Source organism: Cyprinodon tularosa, unplaced genomic scaffold (assembly GCF_016077235.1).
Source record: "Cyprinodon tularosa strain WSP-4 unplaced genomic scaffold, ASM1607723v1 ctg14, whole genome shotgun sequence".
NCBI lineage: Eukaryota > Metazoa > Chordata > Actinopteri > Cyprinodontiformes > Cyprinodontidae > Cyprinodon > Cyprinodon tularosa.
Window position 1 is genome coordinate 1,020,797 of NW_024038220.1, and position 10,916 is coordinate 1,031,712.

General features: G+C 37.2%; 1 protein-coding gene and 3 non-coding genes across 4 annotated transcripts; all 4 read right to left on the bottom strand.

The window, feature by feature from the left end:
• Positions 1-6,374: 6,374 nt before the first annotated feature.
• On the bottom strand, positions 6,375-9,292 carry rps11 (ribosomal protein S11). Its single transcript, XM_038278247.1, has 5 exons — positions 9,140-9,292; positions 8,541-8,681; positions 8,252-8,327; positions 6,904-7,033; positions 6,375-6,572 (listed from the first exon to the last, which is right to left on the bottom strand). Exons 1-5 carry the CDS (start codon positions 9,152-9,154, stop codon positions 6,449-6,451), a joined length of 486 nt encoding a protein of 161 aa, XP_038134175.1. The 5' UTR covers positions 9,155-9,292; the 3' UTR covers positions 6,375-6,448.
• On the bottom strand, positions 6,655-6,740 carry LOC119778905. The gene has a single exon (XR_005280145.1). It is a non-coding gene; the product is annotated as a small nucleolar RNA SNORD35 (small nucleolar RNA).
• Positions 7,108-7,193, bottom strand: LOC119778903. The gene has a single exon (XR_005280143.1). It is a non-coding gene; the product is annotated as a small nucleolar RNA SNORD35 (small nucleolar RNA).
• LOC119778904 lies at positions 8,402-8,485 on the bottom strand. Its single transcript, XR_005280144.1, has one exon. It is a non-coding gene; the product is annotated as a small nucleolar RNA SNORD35 (small nucleolar RNA).
• Positions 9,293-10,916: the final 1,624 nt, after the last annotated feature.

A 10,916-nucleotide genomic window follows, 5' to 3' on the forward strand; every position in this document is an offset into this window, starting at 1 on the left:
TCCTGTGATCCGCCGGCACTAGCCTCCGCTTTGATCTGACAGAGTGCTGTAAAATCGGAGATGCCTGCTGCACTCACACATGCCAGACAGGCGGTCTGCTCGACAGACAGGCATGAATGTAGCTGAACATGAGCATATTGAATTAGGAGTTATGGTGCAAATTTGGGACGTTGTTGCATGGCTCTCATCTTACCATGCAGACGAGGTAAGCATCAATCAATCAAGGTTCTGTAATGAATAGCCTTGAACACGGTCCAGTGATGTTTGACCCTTTGGATTTTCTGTTAGACAAACATAAATAAAGAGGCTGCAGTTTTGTAACCACAGCTGTGTAGCTTTGAAATGAATTTAAAGACATATGAAACAGGTTTGCCGTCTCAATAAGTCTGCAAATCAACACATCTGTTAAAATACTTAGAATTAGTAACTCACAGTATTGCTGTGACTCTAATGACTGTGGCTACAACCTCTGACCTTCAAGTATTAGATCTTGACATGCTAATTACTAACAATTTCTGCCTTCACTCGCTTCAGATGATTGGAAGTCCTTCCAAATGCATACTAAATAAGTGTAAAGACAGTTTGCTGCTCATATAATGGACCATATTTATGCAACAGAACATCATGCTTCCTTTTTTTTATAGAGGATGCTTTTGGGCACTGGTCTGTCTCTGGCTCTAGAACATTGCCTGTCTTTGTGAATAACTGAAGGGATGATGACATGTGCAGATGTGCTGGGTGACTCTGGGATGACCTTCAGTGGAGTCAACAGTGTTGCTGTTGTGCGCCTCAACAGTAGGCTGCCAGATATTTGGAAGGTTATTAGTTTCATATTATACTGCAGTGGAAAGGAGCTGTAACTATACTTGTGGAGTAGCTGCGGTATAAATTAAATTTGCTGAGGCAATAAGGAAGAAACTTGGAAGTCACTGTTTTATAGACTGCATTATAAGGCAAGTTTTGATGACCAGCAATTAACACTATAAAATAAAAATTATTTCTCAAAATGGGATATCGAAGCCATTGAAGCTCCCAAAAAATACTCTAAATAGAAAGTTTATTATTTGTTTTGTTTTGTTTTTTTTTGTCATAAGACTTGTTGCTAAGACTCTTTAATAGTCGACTTCATCGATTTTTTTTTTCAACTTATACCTTCTTGCTAAAATGTAGGTAGTTAAACAAAGAAAGAAGCCAATGGATTAGGTCCTATTTACACCTAAGGTAATTGTGGAATTATGTATTTAACACTTGTAAGCACAATTTTATACATATAAAGCATTAAAGTTATGTTTTGTCTTAGTTTCATATCTAATTTAGAATTTTAGCATAGAACTTTATTTTTATTGCAATAACACAAGTACAAAGCAATTAAATTAACTCTGGGGGAAGGCTGGGGGGGATCGAACCAGGTACTTTCAACCTTCTCAGAACCATTAAAAAACAATAAATGATGGCTTGATGGAGCAGAGAGGTGGTTTTACTGTGCTGAGATGGAAATAAGCTTTCACACACAGTCATTCAACTGAAGAGGTTAAATGGAGAAAAAAGAGGAAACAGGAAAATGAAGATGTGTCTTTCCAATACTATTGTATATTTTATTTTTTCTAAATTTGGAGTGCTGGTTTTTGTGGTATTTTGTGTAAATGTCTTTTCCATTTTCCCCACAATAGCCAGCACACTGGCATGTCTATCTTGATGCGAAGGTTCTGCAAGCTGATTTTCTGCTGTAGGAACAGACCAAAAGGCAAAGAGCCCTCTCAGATTAAAACTTGCTCATCTGTTGCTCCATCTGTTTGGCCCATCAGGTCTGATCTACTGCTTCTGCTGAAGAACTCACAATGAATGCCGCTAACAGCTTCCAAACAACCCAAACCTAGGAGACCATACAACCTCCTTTCTGCCCAAAACTCCTGCTGGGAAACCAGAAGGCCTCTATTTTGCCAGGGACCACTGTCTTCAATGGTTTGACCCTCTGCACTAACACTAGTGCCACTGGATACACAAGTAAGGACGACACCAAGTGTGCTCTGTGACACTAGGTAAACATGTTTACAAACTGGAGGAATGTGCAGAGGGACTGAAGGGAGACACAAATGGATGGAAGATCTGTTAACCTGTAGGAAGGGTGTAGAGATGATCTGGGGATGCTTCGCTTTTTTTCTTTAAACTTATAGAAGTGGCATTAAACTTGCCTCATATAACTAATCAAAGGGGAAAAGGATTGATTTGAAATTGGTTTAGGCATATTATTATTTATAACACTGCTTTTTTTCCTTTCTTTTTCCAATACAAACAGCCTGGTTGAGTTATCAGATGGGTGGTGTAATAAATGTGAGTCCAAGATGTTTCCCTTTTGTTAAAAAGTTAACCTTCACATCTGCTTGGATCATACAGTTTACTTTGCTTAGTTTTGAAAGAACACATTGAGAAATATTTTTTATAAATGTATACATTTGCAAATCGACTCCAAATTTGCTAATTTAATTTGAAAATTTAAGGTTAAGATAGTCCAGGTTCTGAGCTTTAATCCAAAATGCTTTATAATTCTATTAAAATTATACATTTCTAATATTTATTTAACTCAACTGGAAAAAAAACAAAGTTCTCACTATATGATAAATGCCTGAATAATGGAATAAACCTTATGTTTCCTTTCTTTAACTGGAGAGGTGTAAAAAGCTGCAATGCATTTGTCTGACAGACTCCTCTGAAGGTGTGGTTGCTTTGCGGGTCTCTGGTAGATTGACTGATTTGGATTCAGGTCCAATTTAGATTCATTTTAATGGAAGAAACCACTTACTTTTTTAAAACAATATAAAAATCAAGACAGATAAGAGTTCGGAAAGAGATTAATTAAGAGTTGGGTATAATTCCCAGCAGCTTGAAGGTGCCATGTTCCTGTAACCACATAGTTATAAGAACATCACCATTATGCTCAGTACTCACACTGTTCAGAAAGTGGAGGGGTTTTGTGTCCCATAGACGAAGTGCTGCAATGACTTTACAATTTTGACACATTTGAAGTAAAATTAAATAGCTTGGTCATCATTACATTTAGAGAGAAAGGGAAAAGTGTGCCTACATAAGAACACTAATCCACATGTAAAGAATCAAAATGAGTGTGGCAGAATCATAATGTTTTGCTGTAAGAAAGACGCATAAAGGTCAGATTATAGATTACAAAGGGAAGCATCCTTTCAGAATATCAGCCATCTCAAAGGTTAATGACAACATTTATTATTCCAAGTGGATCATCTATCACTATCTCTATAGTTATGCTACTATGGGCTTAATCTGCTGGAGGATATTGGGGCCACTTTACATCGTTCTGCTTCATTCTATCTCTGTTCTCCCATTCTGCAGTGTTTGTTAGTTTAATCCCTAACTTTATGTTCTCTATCTGGTCTGTTCCTGTTTGACTGTGAGGACATCCTGGAGACAAATATCAGCTGGGCTGCTGCTGTAAACACCCTAGGTCATAGATTCCCAAAGTTGAGGTCGTGACCCCACTTGGGATCCTTGATCACCCAGTATTGTGTCTTTAAATCCACTACAGAAATTAAACTAAATAATAAACATTTATTTTAAAGTACTTAAAAATATGAAAGCACCACCATTTTTTAATATTATTACACCAATGTTAACTGATTTGTGGATGTGTTTGTGTACTCTAGCAACAGTTTTGGTCACAAGTCAAAACTGTTGGTCAAAACTGGGAACATCTGCCTTAGATTATTGGTGATGGAAATTAGCCTGTTTTTTAGTGTTTAGTCCTATTTCTCTCCAAGACATAGCTATCAGCTCAGATTTACTGTGACATCTATCCATGTGTGTGTATGTGCTCTTTTTCATCCCTTTGACATGAAAACTAGCTTAGAGCTTGTCTGGTTAATGGTGCCTTTCACTGCACTGTTACCTTTTCTAACATAAAAAGTATTTATAGATCAGTTCTTCTATGTTCATGTATGCCTGCTTCTGTCTCCTTTAACCCCAGTTAGCCTTGGCAGAAGGCTGCCAACATTCAGCCAGGTTCTGCTGTTTTTTCCTCTCCATCCTCTCAACTGTTGCTGCATGCATGCTCAGTGTGAGCGACTGCCATTGAGTCCATGACTCAATGCAATCAGCTGTTTTTTCTTAGTTGGAAAACTTGGAACCTATCTGACTGGGTGATCTGATTGAATTGTCTCGGCAAAGTGCCTTGAGTTGATGAGTGGCATGAAATGGCACTACATAAATAAAACTGAATTGAATCTGTTAAGATACAAGCAAGGAATAACTATTTGAGCTTGTAATTGCTATGAAGGCACGCAGACATCAGCTGATTAAACCACAGATGTAATCTGCCACTGCTAACGGCAACCATCCATCACAGTTTTACAGATTGCTATATCTATCTTTGCTATTTATGCTTTCCAATGGACAACTGGCATCTGACAGTTTATAGGAGCATAAATGGACTCATGTGGTGGGCCTACAGGGCTCTGATGCCCCCCAGGGTGTCTGATTCTGAGAAGCCCCATTCTTCAGAAAACACACTGAAGAAGGCCTCCCACCCTCCTGCAGTGTCTACAACGTGAAGAGAAGAAGCTGGGAAAGCCCCCAATATACAGTAAGACAGGACCATTTGTGGCTCAACATTGAGACTCGGCTGTTTGTGTAAACTCTGCAGCATGTGTGGAGGGTCACATAACTCAAACAAAAACAAGTTTAAGTTGCCATTGAGGAAAAAAAATGTTCACATCAAAGAACAGATGTTCACTCTGCTCACCATTAAATGACAGAACCACTCAGCTCATATTAGTCATTTTCTCCACCACACTACATCTTCATATGGTCTAATTCACTGCATCAATATACAAATAGACGCCACTGCTATTATACTCCAAAGACAGACAGCAGTGGGTGGAGGTGGGGGGGTCTGACTCATTCCCAGACAGAAAAAAGGACAAATGCAAATTAATCAGATGATGCAGGCTGGGATGAATAAACTCTGACCTATCCTTTTTGGGCATTTGCATGTGTTTAACTGGATTTTAGGTGCTATGCAGCATCAGGTGCACAAGGGAAACAGGTAATGATGTAGTCTTAGCACAAGGTTAGTGAGGTGGTCTGTAAAAAGGAAAGATTCAGAGAGATAAAAACCAACTTCCCTATGAAATCTACCAGGAATTGTTGGGAACATAAAGATGAAGGGTAATGCTTTAGACAAAAAAAGCAATAAGCTTGTCTTTAAAGTCTGCATCATCGGCCTAAATGATACTTTTCGTTGTGTCAGAGAAACTTTTTTGCTGTTGTGCTTTGCAACCAGAAAATATTTTTAAGTGTTGGTGAATAAAATTCTTAGTAAAAGGTGTTTTCATTTTTAGAAAAAATCAAAGTATTTAGCTTTGCTGTTAATATCAAGTTGCCACCTGGAAGGTAAAGACTCCTTTGCCAATGTCGCCCTCTGCTGGCAACAGAAGTATTGAGATATTTTGGCCACTAGGGGACGCTGCAGTGAACAAAGGCGCAACGCGTTTTAAATTAATTCCACGTTAGGAAATCAGTCACCCAATTTACACATTGGATGCAAATTGCACTAAATCCAGACTTTAAACTACTTAACTCAGGCATCCCCAAACTCGGTCCTCAAGGCCCACTGTCCTGCAGGTTTTAGAGGTTTCCTTGCTCCAGCACAGCTGATTTTAATTGAAAGCTGATTAAGAGGCTTTTGGTCTACTGCAATCATAACCAGCTGTGCTGAAGCAGAAAACCTCTAAAACCTGCAGGACAGGGGGCCTTGAGGACCGAGTTTGGGGATGCCTGACTTAACTGATAAATTCATGAGCAAATATTACCAGGCTTTGTAAACCAACATTTTATTTCTCTCTGCACTTTTGTTTTAAATTTCAGCTAGTCATTTTTTTCCATGCTTTTGGAATACAAAATTAAGTAACTGTTTGCAAAGCCAAAGTGCAGGAAGGCTTCTAGTGTCTCTTAAAATAGTAAAAATCCTTAAGAGCTGTTAATTTAGAATTGTATTTCAGAAGTGGTTTGAATGAAATTCTAAAAGTTTTGCAGGGTTCGTTCTCATTTTTTGCTAAATACATTCTTGAGTTTTCAGGATCCTGTTTGACATTCATTCCGTCTTAGTCCTATTTTACTAGTTTTATAATTTGGAAAAAAAAAAAAAACTGTACTACAGTGCATTCCAAGAATGTTGATCAGGGCTCACCATCAATGTTTCAGATTTTCTCCCCCAGCTTATTCAAAAGAATCCCTCAACTGGCTCAGCACAAATCCCAGTTCATCAGGCAGAATTCAATAATCAACCAAATTTATTTTCATCCAACAATGTTTTAAAGGTCCAACACAAAATAATGCAGCAGAGAAACTTTTTTTTAAACAAGATGTTTTTTATTAGACAGTGAGACGAGTTTGTCAGCGGCCATCCTTTTCATAATCACACCTAAAACTTCTGGAACTGTTTCTTGGCTCCAGCAGCCTTGGTCACTTTGAGGACGTTGAACCTCACCGTCTTGCTGAGGGGTCGGCACTCACCAACAGTCACAATGTCTCCAACCGAGACGTCTCTGCAGAAAAAAAAATAAAAAATGCAGTCATAAGAAATATTCTCGCTTAAGCACATGCATAACTGATCAGGACTATAAAATTCACACTGCATCAGCGTTTGCCCAAAGGCATTGTCGTCAGAGCCTCCTGAGCTTGGAAGACCATCGTGAGAAAAAACATCATTTGCAGTCAATCTGAAAATGCCTAAATTATTGTTAATGCCTGTAGAAAAACAGTTTAATGGATTTCAATATAAACAACTGGAAATAAGTCAAAGCTGAAAAATAATAGTTCCAGAAACCAGCCATAAGCTCTAATGTTTAAGTGAGGAGAAATTTAGAGGTCTTATACCTGAAGCATGGTGACAGATGGACAGAGAGGTTCTTGTGCCTCTTCTCAAAGCGGTTGTACTTGCGGATGTAATGCAGGTAGTCACGCCTAATAACGATGGTCCTCTGCATCTTCATTTTGGTCACCACACCTATAGAGAACAGAGAACTTAATCAGGTCTACGTCGATAGTGTAGACTTAAGATCCCATTTTCATTTTTGTCATCCAACTACATCAGTGTTGCCAATAGGCATTGTCGTCAGAACCCAGGAGGGCTTGGAAGACCATCGTGAGAAAAGACATCATTTGTAGGAGAATGACAAAGGTGAAATCTAGGTACAAAGTCCTAAAGTTGCACCTTTAAATTAAAGACATCATCCCAGAAACATGCTACAGGATGGTAGCACCAACCTTTATTGGAGCCACTGATATATATTGATTACTATTCTGGCTGAACTGTCCAATCAAACAGCTTTATATTTGCAACTGCACGTTGCAGCTTGATTCAACTACATAAGCTGCAAGATGGTTTAATAGATGAGCTGATTGATAAGCAAATGCTGTGTTATGTGAATATAATAGTCATACCACTGCCTCACTGTTGTTCCTTACCCTACCACACTTAAATGTAAAAGTCAAACCACCTGTATATAAGCTATCCTGACTGTCGTATGACACCTCAAATCTCTGTTACTCCCTTGTATTTTTTTTATTTTGTTTTTTACTGTGTGTGATACATGTACACTTGCACCTTAATCCTTAGTTACCTTGATATAGTGTATATATATATTTTTTTATTCTTAATGCACCTTTTCCCTCCTTGTTTGCACCTTCTTTAACTACTATGCCAATATGTGACCAGTGAGTTTCTCCACTGAGATCAATAAAGCTCATCTAATCTAATTATTTTGAATAAAAACAAGATACCTCAATTTTTTTATTTCTTAAATACCATGAACATTTATTGCTAAACAAGTTGAATTTATTTTTTTAAATGGCAAAATATTCAGTCATTTTTTGAATGCTGAAGCTCCATTAAAGATTAAAATGTCAATTTAAATGATATATAATGTGCCTCAAATTTCAATATTACACAACCCAAAAAAGCCAATGCTTTTAATTTTAAACTTAAACTAATGGGAAAATAATCCAGATACAAAGATGATTCATTTGGATTATTTTCCAAATATCTATAAGCGTTAAGTAAAGCTTATGGTACAAAGAAGATGGACCTGGAAAATAATCCAGATATATTATCTATGTAGCATAAGTTTTACATCAATCTTAGAGGTATTTGGAAATTTGTATATGACAGTGGGCTACAGAGCAGGAAAACTTTAGTATTAATTGGATTGAAAATATTCTTTACCAGAGAGGATACGACCACGGATGGAGACATTTCCAGTGAAGGGGCATTTCTTGTCAATGTAAGTGCCTTCAATAGCCTGTAAGCAGAGCAAAGGGAGAATGTAAGAAATTCAGTAACAAGCACCCACTCCCTCCAAAAAAAACAATGCAGCAGTTTGCATCAGTGTTGCCATAAGGCATTGTCGTCAGAACCCTAAAGGTTTGGAAGACCATCGTGAGAAATACATCATTTGCAAATAACTATAATCAACAAATATGGCAGAGCTGAACATCTTCAATGTTTCCAATACCTCTCTTGGGGTTTTGAAGCCAAGCCCAACACTCTTGTGGTAGCGGGGGATCTTCTCTTTAGCTTCTTTGCCACCATCAACAGCCAGAACACGCTTCTTGTTCTGGAAGATTGTGGGCTGTTTCTGATACGCCCTCTCGGTCTGTAGGGAAATAAAGGACACATTAAAAAAATTAAATCCTATCCATCCATCCACGTTTAATGCGCCGCTACAAACCCCTAACGGGCTCAAACTGACTTCCTCCTCGGCAAACATTACCACCGTCAACTGAAACATCGCAAAACTACTCATCTAAAAAGGTGGAAACATTAAGAAAAGATTTTAAAAAGCAAGTTACGACAGCAAAGAGTGTAAGACTGAAGTGTAACTAATCAACTTATTAAGCTAACATAGCTAGCATCCCGGCTAGCTGAGCATTACACGAGGGTGTGCAGATCGACAACATAAAACATTTTTAAACCAATAGATTCGATCTGAAATGTCTTTGTTGCGTACCTAAAGCTAAAACTGTGGCGATTATTCCGTTTTAGGTGGCACTGGACTTCAACAAACGGCATAAAAATCGACTTAAATTCACCACGCCGTCTTCAGTTACAAACCTGAGCATCCGCCATCTTTGCCTGCCGAGTCGTGAAGAGGCCTGAGCATGCGCGCGAGGGACGGAAGACAACGCAGCGCCGGAAGTTACGTTCAAGTGAAGTTGGGCAAAATAGAAAACAGTGTGTGATAACTTAAACTAGATCAAATTAAATGTAGTCCAACTGTACCGTTACCAGTAATCCCTCCCTGGATCACACCTGAAACAACAGTGGATTTGACATGGTTAGAAAAGAAAAAGGAAGGCAATATTTATCATAAACTGATACAGGAATATGTTAATAGTTATTATGGATATATTCAAATATATACAGATGCATCTAAAAGTAAGTAATAGGCTGGGTATTGCATTTTATGTTCCAGAGTTCAATATCAAAGTAAATAGGAGAGTAAATAATGAATTATCATATATTATTATACAGGAGAATTATTAGCAATACTATAAGCATTACAATGGATAGAGGAAGTGAGACCATTAAGATCAATTATATGTTCAGATTCGAGTTCAGCTTTAATCGGTATACAAAGTCATAGTTTGAAAAGTAGATCAGACATTTTAATTGGAGTCCATCAAGTTTTATATCGTGTTCAAAAGATGGGTATTGGTGTTATTTTTTTTGGGTGCCAGCACATATAGGGATTAAATAAAAATGAAATTGGATACAAGATTGCTAAGGAAGCATCACAAAATAAAACCATTGAAATAATGATGAACTTAAGTAAGACAGAAATTAAGAGTATCATTAAACAATGGATAAAGGAAAGGTTGCAAAAACAATGGAAAGAAGAAAGGAGAGGAAGATTGTTTTATAGAATTCAACGGAAAGTCGGAGAAATGAGGATAGTAGAAGAAAGCAGAAGAGAGGAAACGGTTATTTTAAGACTTAGATTTGGGCATACAGGAAAAGTACCTTCGTCCATATATCAGGCAAATGTAGATTTTGTGGACAAGACGAAACAGTAGAACATGTAGGGATGTATTGTAAGAAGTATGAAGAAGAAAGGAAGAATTTGGTTAGAGACCTAAATAAGGAGAAAGTAAAATTTAATTTGATAGATATTCTGCAGAAAAGGTAACAAAAAATGTTATCAATATTTATTTAAATATTTATTATTAACAAGAATTATTAGGAGGATTTAGTATATTTATAGTAATAATATATATAAGTAATATTATAGATAGAGATATGTAGATAAATAAATACAAGTATGTTTATGAATAGGGCCATTCGATCACACTCCTCACCAGTAGGTGGCGGTAATGCACACCGAAAAGTTGTTTGCCAACCGCCATTAAACGCATCAAGACAAGTGTGTGATTAGTTAAAATAGAGAATACTTCAATCTTAAAAAAACAAACATTACATTTATATTTCTTTTACCTCCCATACGTGTTGTAGTGAGTGAATCTATATTTTTTCACGAAATCAGAAATTTCAAAACCAACAGATAAGAAAAAAATCAGAATGCGCATAAACTATAAGCACAATTATACAGAGCTTAATAATTCTGGTTAAGAAAATAAAAAGCATGATTGGTTTCATTTCCAGTTTTCCAGGGCCAGTATCTTGCAACTTTTTGATGCATCTGCTTTAATTTTTCCATATGAGCTCATTAGCTGAAGTCTGCATAGCCTGACTATGCAGGTGAGGTAGTTTAGTCATTTGATTTAGGATATGAGACAACTGATTTAAAGGTAAACATGATAAAGGACAGTTAGCCAGGGTTTTTATTTTTATACCAGATTTATCCACATTTGGAAATGTACACAGAAATAAA

What these genes read in the sequence shown, in the direction of transcription:
- rps11 (XM_038278247.1), bottom strand. An exon ending in GCTTCAAAACCCCAAGAGAG is followed by an intron (nt 8,328 to 8,540) that starts GTATTGGAAACA and finishes CTCTGCTTACAG; the next exon opens with GCTATTGAAGGCACTTACAT. An exon ending in CCGTGGTCGTATCCTCTCTG is followed by an intron (nt 7,034 to 8,251) that starts GTAAAGAATATT and finishes TGTTCTCTATAG; the next exon opens with GTGTGGTGACCAAAATGAAG.